General features: G+C 54.1%; 6 protein-coding genes across 6 annotated transcripts in view; 3 read left to right on the top strand and 3 right to left on the bottom strand.

The window, feature by feature from the left end:
- The window catches only part of K489DRAFT_381036 (Annexin), a 1,891-nt gene extending 1,824 nt beyond the window's left edge, over positions 1–67 (top strand). Inside the window, exon 3 of the mRNA XM_033605020.1 lies at positions 1–67. The gene's annotated coding sequence lies outside the window, so the exon portion shown is untranslated.
- A 229-nt stretch (positions 68–296) lies between these two features.
- K489DRAFT_381035 (uncharacterized protein) lies at positions 297–1,928 on the bottom strand. Its single transcript, XM_033605019.1, has one exon. The coding sequence runs from the start codon at positions 1,814–1,816 to the stop codon at positions 611–613; it is 1,206 nt and encodes a 401-aa protein (XP_033459322.1). The 5' UTR covers positions 1,817–1,928; the 3' UTR covers positions 297–610.
- Positions 1,929–2,165: 237 nt separating this feature from the next.
- On the bottom strand, positions 2,166–3,762 carry K489DRAFT_381034 (uncharacterized protein). The gene has a single exon (XM_033605018.1). It carries the CDS (start codon positions 3,684–3,686, stop codon positions 2,418–2,420), a length of 1,269 nt encoding a protein of 422 aa, XP_033459321.1. The 5' UTR covers positions 3,687–3,762; the 3' UTR covers positions 2,166–2,417.
- A 128-nt stretch (positions 3,763–3,890) lies between these two features.
- K489DRAFT_339874 (dihydroxy-acid dehydratase) lies at positions 3,891–6,106 on the bottom strand. The gene is made up of 2 exons (XM_033602253.1): positions 5,989–6,106; positions 3,891–5,912 (listed from the first exon to the last, which is right to left on the bottom strand). The coding sequence occupies exons 1-2, from the start codon at positions 6,063–6,065 to the stop codon at positions 4,169–4,171; spliced, it is 1,821 nt and encodes a 606-aa protein (XP_033459320.1). The 5' UTR covers positions 6,066–6,106; the 3' UTR covers positions 3,891–4,168.
- Positions 6,107–7,664: 1,558 nt separating this feature from the next.
- On the top strand, positions 7,665–9,132 carry K489DRAFT_381032 (uncharacterized protein). The gene is made up of 2 exons (XM_033605017.1): positions 7,665–8,893; positions 8,947–9,132. The coding sequence occupies exons 1-2, from the start codon at positions 7,776–7,778 to the stop codon at positions 9,041–9,043; spliced, it is 1,215 nt and encodes a 404-aa protein (XP_033459319.1). The 5' UTR covers positions 7,665–7,775; the 3' UTR covers positions 9,044–9,132.
- A 991-nt stretch (positions 9,133–10,123) lies between these two features.
- K489DRAFT_410607 (uncharacterized protein) lies at positions 10,124–12,289 on the top strand (the record flags this gene model as incomplete). The annotated part of the gene is made up of 2 exons (XM_033607721.1): positions 10,124–10,343; positions 10,398–12,289. 2 exons carry the CDS (start codon positions 10,124–10,126, stop codon positions 12,287–12,289), a joined length of 2,112 nt encoding a protein of 703 aa, XP_033459318.1.
- Positions 12,290–12,295: the final 6 nt, after the last annotated feature.

Raw genomic sequence — 12,295 nt, 5'->3', positions numbered from 1 at the left:
GGCCAAGCGAGATCGCCTTTTTTTTTGCCCCTCCGCTTTCTATATATCCAAGTGTCTGGATGTGAATATGATGAACTGTATGATTGGGAAGAAACCCGAGAGAAGTCCTATGGATCGCATCGCATCGCGTTCGATCGGGGGAAGGGAAATAACCATAGCGATCGTCGCGCAAATGAGAAGACTCCCTCCCTCCCTCCCTGATCATGGAGTGACGGGACCTTTCTTGCGGATTGCATTTGATGATTCGTGATTGAAAAGGCCGTGTTTGAGTCGCCCCGATCGATCGAACGACCGGGAAAAAAAAAGGAAGGACAAGAGAGATAGAAAGGTAGAAAGGAAGGAAGAGAGAGCCGGCTAGCACCGAGTAGTAGTAGTAATAGCAGTAAGTAGAAGAGCCGCGGAAGAAGCAGGTTCCTACGACCATCCCCAAAAATGTGAGAACATATCATCCCACGGAAGCAAACACAAAATGAAAAAGGAATGATTCGATCGTGATCCTAGGACGATGGGAAACCCCTTTCGTTCCCTTTTTTTTTTCTTTCTTTCGAGGTGGTGTCTTTCCCCCATCTACAAAGGCCAAATCTCCCTTCTCTCTCCCATTCTCTCTCTCTCACCAATCGCGCCGATGCCCCGGCGGCCCCCCGCCGCCGTCGTAGAAATCGCCCGACCGCGGACCCCGGCGGTCCCTCCCACCGCCTCGTCCACCACCATACCCACCGCGGGGCCCCCCATAACCCCTCCCGCCCCTCCCACCGCCGCCGCCGCCGCCGTACCCCCTTCCATCCCTCCCGCCGTCCCGGCCGCCGCCCTCCTTCCCGCCACCACCGCCGGGCCGCCCGAAGATGCCGAAGTCCGGGCCGGAGTCGACCAGGCGGTCGTCCTCGAACGTGTACCTCCGCATGTTGCTCATGGCGTAGACGTCGTCGTCGTACTGCACCGCGGGCTCCCACGCGGCGCTCGTCTCCGTCTGCAGCGCGTCCCACCGCACCGCCGCCCGCTCGTCGCCCACCGCCTTGAAGTACAGCTTCGGCTTCGTCTCCGTGCGGCTGAACCGCTCGTCCAGCGAGAAGAACGACGTCCCGCTGCTGGTGTTCGCCGCGGGCACGTGCGCCGGCGGCGCCGGCGGCAGCGGCCGGAGCGTGCGTGGCTCGTCGTCGCCGTCGTCGTCGCGTGGCTCGATGGTGCGGACGGGCGCGTTGCGCGCGGTGCGGGATCGGGGCCCCGAGGGCGCGTCGGCCATGGTCCGGTCGGGTTTCGATGGGTTGGTGGTCTCGCGCGGCTCCCGGGGTTGTGATGGTTTGGGATCCGATGTGCGTCGGAGGCGGTCCGCGTCGGCTTTGGTCTCCTCGTCGTCGTCGCGTCCGTTTTGCATTTCGACGTCTCGCGATTCTTGTCCCGAGCGTGGTTGGTCTTTCGTGTCTTCGTCTTTCGGTGCCTCTGCCGGGCTGGCCTCGTCGTCCTCTCCCGTCTTGAGCTTCTTGCTGATCGATTCTGCGTCTACGGGCGGCGTCGGACTGCGTCGTTTGCGTTTGCGGTTTTCCGTGTCGCTGTCCTGAGCCTGTTCTGTCTCATCGTTGGCGACCGCATCGTCGGCCTGTGCCTCTTCCATTGCTGCATCCTCGTCGACCTCTGCTTCTTCAGCATTTCCCTCCTCGGTCTCGTTCACTCCGCCAGTGGTTGCTGATGGATTCTCTTCATCGTAAGCCACGAGGGCGTCGACGAATTGCTGCTTGAGCTTGAGGCCCGCGGCGGGAATGTCGCGCTCTTTGACCAAATCGCGCAGCTCGGTGACCTTGAGCTTGCTGTAATCCGCCATGACGCCAGGCGTATCGATGTCGCGTCTTCGGGGGGGCGTGGTTAGAGATATTGTTGCAGGTGGGTGTCGATGAAAATTAGATGGCGCTCATTGGCTTTTGAGAACCGGCTTGTCCAAAGGGAAAATATCGGCCAGCCGGGTGGAGATCGCAGCGGCAGGCGGCGCGTGCGAACGCATCGGCACTTGTGCACCAAACACGTCACGCCTGACTCGTGTAGCAATTCGATGATGGGGTCCAAGCTCGCCAATGCAGCAAACACGTCCATCGACCAGATGTGTGGAATATATTCTCCCGCCTCGAGAATCGAAATCATTGCTCGAGAACCACCATGGTGTAATAATGACATGCAGTCGATGGAGATTCTCATTGATATATTTACTAGAATCACATGCAAAAATGAGCCTTGAAAACGGTGTGCAGGCCGACGAACCGGGTATATCTAGAAGATTTGACCGCCTGATCAAAACGATAATAGTAGTACAAGAAGCATACCCAATTACAAGCAAACGCAGTCTCCACCTGAACGCGATCACGATCCCTTCATTTCGCCAAATTTTAAAGCTTGATTCAACCGTTATACCCATCCTCTTCGCAAAGCACTCACCCCAGCTTCAGAGCGGATTCCTGAATGGCCTTCTTCACGTTCTCGTCCCTCGGCAAATAGACGCCCGCCACCTTCAACAGCCTCCTCGCCTGCGACTCATCCTCTCCCAGTTCCTTCATCGCCATGCCGGTGCGATAGTAAATTTTGCCCATTTGATCCGCTGCCGGGAACTGCATGAAAGCCTCCTGCTCAGGGGGAACATTCAGCCAGATATTCGGGTCGTCGGGGATATCGCCTCGGGCATTCCGGAGCGTGTTGATCGTCCGCATCCCCCAGAAAATGCACTCGCTATACTCCTGTAGCAGGAGATACGCGAGGCAGGTGTTCGCCACGAGTTGCACCCGCAGACGTAACCGCTCGACTTGTCCGTCGAGGCCGGCGTAGGGGGCTTCAGATAGTGCTCCGATGAAGAACCGGTCGGCGTGAACGTGTCTTAGCCGTCCGTGGATCGCGATGTGTATTGCTCGCCAGGCGTGAACGTATTGTTCGAGCGCGGCTCGTGGGTTGCCGCCAGTCAGTAATGTATTTCCAGCTTGCTTGAACTTAGTCGCCTCCGCTAGACAGGCTTCGGGACGAGGATGAGGCGTGGCTTGCGCAGCTCGCAAAGCGTCCTCGAGGCCATGGGCAGGCTCGTGGCTGCCGTTAAATTCGGTCTTATGGAGGCGCTTCACTTTGCCAAATGGCAAGATCAGGCGCCGTTGAAGAGCAACAGAAAGCGTTTTGGACGGACCACTACCATATATATCCTGACGATCGCTCTCTTGACCTGTAGCCGGATGACGGAGAGTAAGCGCGATCTGGAGGTGCTGGTTTAGACCTTCAAAGCTCAGATCGGCATATTTCCATATGAGGGCGAATTTCTCCAGGTCATCAAGATGAATGATGAAAACCTGTTGACTTCTCGCCAGGACGTCAATATCCGGCGAACTGATGCAAACTTGGAGGCTGTGGATGCTGAACGTCTGGGCGTGCTTGCTAGATACTACGATCGGTACGTGGCCTTCTTCTGCCACATGCTGCATTGCCATCTCTCCAGGTGTGTCGATTCGAATAAAGACATTGAGGTCGCGGAACACTTTACGCGCTTCGAGATATATCTGTCGATTCGCAAGCAAGATCTGCAAGGCTGGAGCAAAATCGTATTGCCAGTATTCATTTTCCAACTCGGTCCGATTCGAGGCCGGATTAAATATAAACTTGTAGATCTCTTCGCGAATTTCGGCTGGGAGCGTCAGAAGTGTTGGTCGAGTCATTGTCTCTGCCATGTTATCAATTTGTAGCAGTATTTCCCTAAAAACAGTCACATTCGTTCAAACAATTGCTCATGGGCGAAATGGTTGGATCAAGATGCGCAAATGGTTGATGTGGTGGATCATGAATGAAGCTGTGTGTTCGCGGGGCAGGGCCCGCAAGGCCTCGGCGCTCCACATGTCGCGTGGCGAACGGAACAGTGAGAATGGGGAATTGCAAGTCGACGCGACATTTATTTTGGATCCTTCGATTCAGTGCTCGCTTGAATAGTCAGATGTGTCAATACAATTTCGATCAGAAAGAATACAGCTCTGCCCGCTATCGACCCGAGGATCCCTCGAAAGGTTGATACATGTACATGAAAAAAAGTCCAAGCCACCAGGTTATCAAGCCTTTCTGATAAAGTTACAAACAATGACACAAAGACGAGAGAGTCGGCAGAATGTATCCCAATGCGCCGTGTTCTCTAGATGATCCTCCATTCGACTGACGTCGTCTATGCGTCAGTGATGCAGCCGTGGCTAGCATCCTGGACAACCTTTGCGTACTTGTAAAGCGTGCCCTTGGTGTACTTCAATGGCGGTGCAACGAATTCCTTCTTGCGCTTCTCGAGCTCTTCGGGTGTTGAGTCAACGATGTCAATGACGCGCTTCTCAGCGTCAATTGTGATGGTGTCGCCGTCGCGAACAAGGCCGATGGGACCTCCCTCTTGAGCCTCGGGCGTGATGTGACCGATGAGGAAACCGTGGCTGCCGCCAGAGAATCGTCCATCGGTGAGCAAGGCGACATCGTTGCCAAGACCGGCTCCCATGATGGCAGACGAAGGCTTCAACATCTCAGGCATACCCGGTCCACCTTTAGGTCCTTCGTAACGGATGATGACAACGGTCTTCTCGCCCTTGGGGATCTCGTTGCGCTCGAGTGCGGCAATAAAATCGTCCTCAGCGTCAAAGCAACGAGCCTTGCCGGTGAAAACAGTTCCTTCCTTGCCAGTGATCTTTCCAACACTGCCACCTGGGGCGAGGGATCCACGGAGGATCTGGATGTGGCCAGTGGATTTGATGGGGTTAGAAATCGGTCGAATGATGTCTTGATCTGCAGGGAAGTCGGGGCAGTTCTCAACGTTCTGCTTGAGAGTGCGGCCAGTGACAGTCAAAGTGGAGCCGTCCAGAATGCCCTCCTTGAGGAGGAATTTGATCAAGCTAGGTGTGCCTCCAATGTTGTACAGATCCTCGAATACGTATTTGCCAGAAGGCTTCAGGTCAGCCAGGAAGGGGGTACGGTCGGTCACAGCCTGGAAATCGTCCAACGTGAGCTCGATGCCAACACTGTGAGCGATTGCAATCAAGTGCAGAACGGCGTTGGTCGAACCACCAGTGATGTTGACAAGGATCATGGCGTTCTCAAAAGCCTTCCGGGTCAGAATGTCTGAAGGACGGATGTCCTCCTTCAAGAGATTGCGGACCGCCGGTCCAACAGCCATACACTCCAACTGTTTCGCCTTGCTCGTCGCCGGGTTCGATGAAGAGCCGGGCAATGACATGCCCATTACTTCAATGACAGAGGCGAGTGTGTTTGCCGTGTACATGCCACCGCATGCTCCGCTACCAGGGCACGCGTGACGGATGATATCGAAACGCTCGTCTTCGGAGATTTCACCAGTCAAGAATTGACCATACGCTTGAAAGGCGGAGACGATATCCAATTTGTTGTTCCGCGGCTCTTTACCACAACCCGGTGAAATGGTACCTCCGTACACCATCAAACTGGGACGGTTCACGCGACCCATGGCCATGATGACACCGGGCATGTTCTTGTCACATCCTGGAATGCTGACATTGGCGTCGTACCACTGACCTCCCATGACGGTCTCAATGGAGTCGGCAATCAAATCTCGGCTTTGTAACGAATAGCGCATGCCTTTTGTTCCCATGCTGATACCGTCGCTCACACCGATAGTGTTGAACTGCATACCCTTCAAACCGGCCTGGTTCACAGACTCGGTGATCTTGTGGTTGAGCTGAAGGAGATGCTGGTTGCATGGGTTGCCGCTGTACCACACCGAGGAGACTCCGACCTGGGCCTTGTTCATGTCGGCCTCTGTCATTCCGGTGGCGTAAAGCATGGCCTGAGAAGCACCCTGCGACTTGGGTTGAGTGATGTGTTTGGAAACATGGTTCAGGCCTTCGGCATCGGTGTGTGACGCCTGTCGTTGTTGCGCCGACAAGGAAAAAGCTCTTCTGTAAAGAGATTATTAGCCATTAGAGATTATCTTGTACCTGCACAAGGCGTGGTCCAGGCAGAGGTGGAGCATACGAAGAGTGCCATTGGGCGCGCGAACACCACGAAGGACGCGCCGCATTTGCGGCTGCTGAACGAAGGGTGAACATCATTGTCGTGTGTGATGTGTGCAGCAGCAATGGATATTCGAAGCGCAAACAATTAATTTGAAGCTTCAAATTCGCCGTTCCCCAGATGCTCCAGCACCGCATTGGACCGGGGAATCAGCAAAATTGCGGAGAACGACATTGGCCTGAGTCATACGAGGACAGGGACGATCTCGCCCCGAGCGTCGTCAATGCGTGCAATTGTTATGTACTGTACTGTGTATGCTCTACTGCAACGCAACAGTGAGCCACTCCTGATCCATCACGCACGTTGGTTCAGCCGACGGCGAAATATTTGTTCATCTTCCTCAACTTGAACGAATCGAGCGCCGGTCAGAGCGTGTGGTTTCGATGATCTTTCAAACCGGGTACATTGGCCGTTTTGGTGCGGCATCTGAGAGATCAACACACGGTGACAGGCCATAGCTTTTTCGGAATCGTCGTGTTCATGTCTTTTGTACTCATACTAATACAAGAGGCGCTCGAGCCGCGTCGCGACGAAGCAGCACGATTGCGACACGACGTCCAGCTCATTATATCACCCGTGTTGCTTTCAGACTTTCCCCCGAACTCATCGCATCGTATAAAGCCCTGGAAGGCTTGAGAAACTCCCAACCGGCGTGAGAGTCGTTAGCCAGAGCCAGTATTGACCTCTCGCGGGCAGCCCGGTGCAATAAACCCGTAATCTTCGGGCTTTCGACGTTCCAAGGTTCTCTTCGTTCGAAATTCGCCGACACACGTGGGCCCGTCCTAATCATCGATGCAACGCTCCCGAGGTAGTATGGGTATTGCAATATCACTGATCGTTGTCGATGAACCCCATCGTGTCCGTTCTAGAATGTAGACCAGACCTGAGATATGTCTCCATCGAGATATCTGCGGCGGAAACCATGTGCTCAACGATACTGGGTCGCACCTCACGTAGCACAATTGGCCATTGTTGTAATGATGCGGTGCAACATCATCTCGGCGATGTCTACGAGTGTTAATGACCTACTTGCTGTCATTACCTAGGTAATCTGACATCAACGCGCCTGTCACATTTGCAACTGCATGCATCGATATCTGCGTCGCGCTTTGCTTTACTGATCGGTGAGTCAAGTCTGTTCACTCTCGCCAGTGTCTTCGTCGAGAGATCGACCACACCTCTTGGAGGCAGTCGCGGAAGTCGTCATTGCTGAGTTGTCTTAAAACCCTCAAGGAAGGCGAGATCCTGCGTCGAGGTGAGCAGCTCCCAAAGGTTGGCTCTCACATGGGTCATCTTGATCCCTAGACTTCCAAGGTTGGCGAGTTCCTTCCTTTGCTTGCTTCGCAGTTGGTGTCGAACTCGTGATCGGGCGGAGCATCATTATTCTATCCGGTTCGTTCCCTCGACTGTTGGCAAAAGCATCCGACTCTTCATCTCCCTTCAACAACAACAGCTTCGCTCGAACTTCCGTCCGAGTCTGAAGCTAGCACCTACTGTCCCCTACCTACTATTCTGCCCGGTCTATGCCCGAGCTTCCACGAGTCCAAGACCTGAAAGCTGCTTTCGAGGCCATCAGGCAATCAGCTAACATGGCGGTTCCAAATTTGCAGCAGCCCACCAACCCCTCAACCAGTGAGCTTAGTCCCAGCTCATTGGCAACAACAAAGCGACCGACCATATCAAGTACAAGACCTTCCTGGATCGGTCCGAAGCCTCAAGAGAAACAAAGCCTTCCTGGCTCCGCAGAAATGAAACTGCCCATCACCATCGGGTTCACTTCACCTGGCTTGCAGCCGCCCGTGTACATATGTAGCACGCTCACCAATCCCCAATGGGACGCAGTCGAGATGGATGTTACGCGTAACGAAAAAGGCGAATATCGATTCAGAAAAACCTTCACTGTCGACGAGGGTGACTATCAATACAAATTTCGCCTCGGTCCCGGTGACTGGTGGGCTACTGATGATGGCAAGCCCACTGTCGATGATGGCATGGGCAACAAGAACAATATGATTGTCGTCAAAGAACAGTCGAAGCAGGTCACTGATACGCCTGTAATGATCTCTTCCCTGAGTGATTCTAAGTCGCAGTCCGCGGTCTCAAATCCAATAAATACCACACCTGTGCTTGTTGAAAAGTTGGCCAGACCTCATAATGATGTGGCGATGGAGCACAGTGCGCCAAAGGTCCTTCCATCGGCCACGTCGGACATTGAGTCGATGTGGAGTTCAGAGCCACCCGAGGACGCAAACGACGAGCCCGAGTGCCCACCACTTCTGCTTCACGAGACTGTTGTGCCGAGCTCATTCGAGCAGGATCAAGCGCCGCTCTTCCGCCACGAAACTGCCACTATTAAGAATGTGCAACACGAAGTCGTGCGCCACGAAGAAACATCACCGGACAGTGGTGAACCGTCGTGTGACAACGGACCTGTGATTCCCCATGAGGCAAATTTGATGGATAAGACGCTACAGAAATTTCTCACTGATGTCGAGTGGATCCGAGAGGAGCTTGCAAGTGTTGATCGACGCGCCTCCGGGGACACGTCTGCTGAACACGCCTTGTCCGACAACGCGATGATGACAGACTCCGACGATCAGCTAGACCATATTTCGGAAGGAGATGACGATGAAAGTGGAACCCAGGATCAGCTCGCTGGAAAATCCTATGGCACTTTCGAACGGGCTGTTGTGAGTCAAGGCCAAATGACACCACCATTGACACCGAAATGCCCGGCAGAGGAAGGCTTCAAGCAAGACAAAAAGCGCGAGCCGGATACATTAGCGGACTCATCCAAGCCTGGGGCCATTCAACCGGACCACAAAAAAGCCCATCACCACAGCCATGAGAGTCTGATCTCAATAGTGTATGTTGTCTTCCCCCACCCGTCGAAATTTCCACTGACATGAGATTTTCCAGCCTTGTGGCAATCGGATGTGTCATTGCTGTTGTCACGGTTGTCTTTGGGGTGTTTTTCGTTGTGCAAGACGACAGTGCTGTATTGGCAGAACACTGAGTGTTTGGGCCGGTATCATGCGTGCTTCATTTATTACCTATCCTAGTTACCTCTCACCTGCGATGCATATTTGAAGATTATGGAATGAGTTTGCTTTCCGCTATCAAAACTTTACATGGCATTCAGGGAAGGTGTCACAATAATTCCTATCATTCATTCAAATTATTGCATGAGAGAGTCCAGATGCGAAGTGAGGCCCGAACTTCTTCGCGTTCGCCGCAATCACAAAGTCTCCAGGGCTTATGTAAATGTCCATGCGATCTGCAGGAAAGGGTTGCGGGCCGCCAGTGCTAGTCATTTAATACACGCGACAGCCAGCGCCACCGCAACGACGATTGACCGATCTTGGGTTAGCCTCGATTGCTGACTTGTGCATACAACGTGCCCTCCACGATCACATACTGCTTTGGTAGGGCAGCAGTCGCTTCCAGATTGATCCCTTCGCATCACTGCTTGTTCAAACACTTCCAAGCCTTCCACCAGCTCCAGCAACTAGCGGAGTAATCGCCGTCATTAGCCGAGCCAAAACTACGAAACTATATTCGTCTTCCGCAATTCAGCTCCGTTCCACCGTCCAATCGCCATCGGCAGCATCGAGTGGACAGACTGGGGACCCGCAACCGAGGGATTGTCGATCCTGGGATATCGCGAACTCACGACTTTTGTGTCATTACGCTCGTTTTGTGATCGAATTCCAATCTCTCAAACCACTGCCACCCAAGATTTGGGATAATTGGACGCTCCTGCACGCTACACCAAACAACACATCGCCGAGCAGACTGGCCGAGTCATTTCACAGCAGCTATTTATTCAAACTGACGGATCGCTCATCTACGCTGCGGCGATTTCTTCGGCCGCCCAGAGTTTGAATATTGAAGGGTAGCCTCGTCGTGGGGCAGATAGAGGGCAGCAGGGCGCTTGGACAAACGGTGGAGGAGAGGGAAGGAAAGCCAAGCAGGCAAGAAATTGTCCTTGAAAGAGGCTGTGGAGCACTTTTGGAAACCGTATCAGGGAACACTGTCTGAGCGCCGTGAAGGCTATCAGACACCCACTGCATGAGTCGGATGTGCTCTCCAGGCCATGGATCCGCAGAGCCAGTCCTTCACTCCCTCCTTTGTGAGCGTCAATGAGACTTGGCGGCTTCAAACGGATCTCGCCAAAATGCAACAACTACAGGTGGAGCATGCGGAGCGTATCGCACGGCTAGAGCGGCGACAAGATGATGATGCCAAAATCAAGAGCGTGTGGGGACCTACTTCGCCATTTCCAAGCGCGCTTGGAGTGAACACACCACAGCAAGGTATGCAGGACCACTGTCACCGAGAGAGTTAGTCTGTACTGACAAAATGAACAGCTGCTCTGCAACAGCCTCCAGTGGATCAGTTTCGCCATTTCGATGACGAAGCCAACAACATGATCAGCAGTCTCCATCTCGATGCCGACGATGAGCCGCGAAGAAGCATGGGCGCAACATCACGGGCGAATAGTGTGCGATTTGATGAGACAGCCAACACAAATCATTTCTCTCACACATCGCGCGCATCAGGCGATTTCATGTTGCGCACAAGTAGTGCCCTTAGCGGATTACAGCTGGGCGAGCGCACGATGTCGTACAAATCAGAGGGTCGCGCTAGTTCCCAACATTCGCTTCGCTCTGCTGCCTCTGGTCGCGCCAACAGCCTTAACATGGATCTCGCTTATGGCGAAGCGATGCGTTCACCTCTAGACACTCCTGGATTCGCCCCTGGTCTGGCTTTGCTTGGTGCTGTCCCAGCGATCATCAGGTGCTGGATGAACACCAACTTCAAGCACGATGCTCTTCTGTATGCAGCAGTGTGCTCCGGCTCTTTCAAATCGTTTCTGGACTCGCGACTGATTCATAAGCTCGGATTCGACTCTGTGATACGCACTGACGACAATGGCATTCGCACAGTCGAGCTTCCCATCTTCTTTCCTGAAGCTGTTCCGTTGACATCATCGTCAAGATCGAGTAGTCCCGCTCCTCATCTACCGTCACTAACTGCTGAGTTTCGTGTCGTCGATCATGCAAGTGACGAAGGCGAAGGGCAAGCCATCCAGATCCTTATCGGCAGCGATATTTTAAGAGCGCACAATGCGGATATATTGTTTTCTTCAAATAGCATGACTATCTACGATGGGGATCGTAACAAACTCAGTATCCCGCTTGCACGTCCCGAGAACCAGGCTACTTACAATACACTTCATACTACCAGTGGACTCGCACCGTCTTCGTCGTCGGTCAGCAAACAGCAGGAGGAAGCTCCAACAGTACAACCCTTTCTCAACGGACTTGGCCAGGACAGTTCTTCAGACCTGCAGATCTCGTCGAATGGCCCACATTCTGCCAAATACCGACCTCCTGCCGTTCTAGCCGTGGGTGGTGGGTCCGCCAATGATGCTCACAGACCAAGCTCAATTCCAACAACGTCGATAGACTCAGAGAATACGACTCGACCCCCGAGCCGGCAGTCGATCGTTTCACGTCCTTCACTCGGCAACCTGAGCGCAAGTCGTACCGATACCAGCGGAGATGTTGAGTCGTCGTCCAGTCTCGGGCTGACAAACACCTCACTCCAGCCTTCAACCTCTACAGCACGATCCGGTGGGAGTAGCCCTGCGTTGTGGGCAAACAGCTGGCGTCGAGGCGAACCTAGTGGCGGTGTTTCTCCCGCAATGCAGCCTTCGAGTCAGCCGCCCAGTACCGGCCTACCCAGCAGCAACAGCAACAGCAACAGCAGTAACGCACTGGACTGGGGCGCGATCGCCAATAACCGCCTCCGGGATTCAACCAATACCTTCTCCTCGACACGGCGGGAAGGCGGCCTATCCGGAATCAAAGTCCTCAAGCCCAAAACAGCTCTCTCATCAACATCCACTCGCGCCGTCTCCACCTCCTCGGCGGCGCCATCTCCCGTCATCGGCGCCGCCACCAACGTCGGACCTGAAGCCAAAATCACCCCTAGCAGCGTGAGCAATAGCCGTTTCTTCGAGGAAGGCCGTCAGCGGATCGATCCCCCGAAGAAGGAGAATGCTCTAGGTCTAGGTCTTCTACCTTCTGCCTCGGCAGGGACAGCGCCTTCGACCACTGCAGCGGCGGCCGCCGCAGGCAGCACTACGCCCAAGACGAAGACGAACCCCATCGGCGGCGCGTCGGCGTTTTCATGGCTGAACCCTGGAGGTGGTGGTGCCGCTGGCGGTGCAGGGAGTACAGGAGGGTTGAAATGAGATTTT

The sequence above is a fragment of the Dissoconium aciculare genome (assembly GCF_010015565.1).
Source record: "Dissoconium aciculare CBS 342.82 unplaced genomic scaffold K489scaffold_7, whole genome shotgun sequence".
NCBI lineage: Eukaryota > Fungi > Ascomycota > Dothideomycetes > Mycosphaerellales > Dissoconiaceae > Dissoconium > Dissoconium aciculare.
Note: the sequence above shows the minus strand (reverse complement) of the source record. Positions and strands in the feature narration are given on the sequence as shown.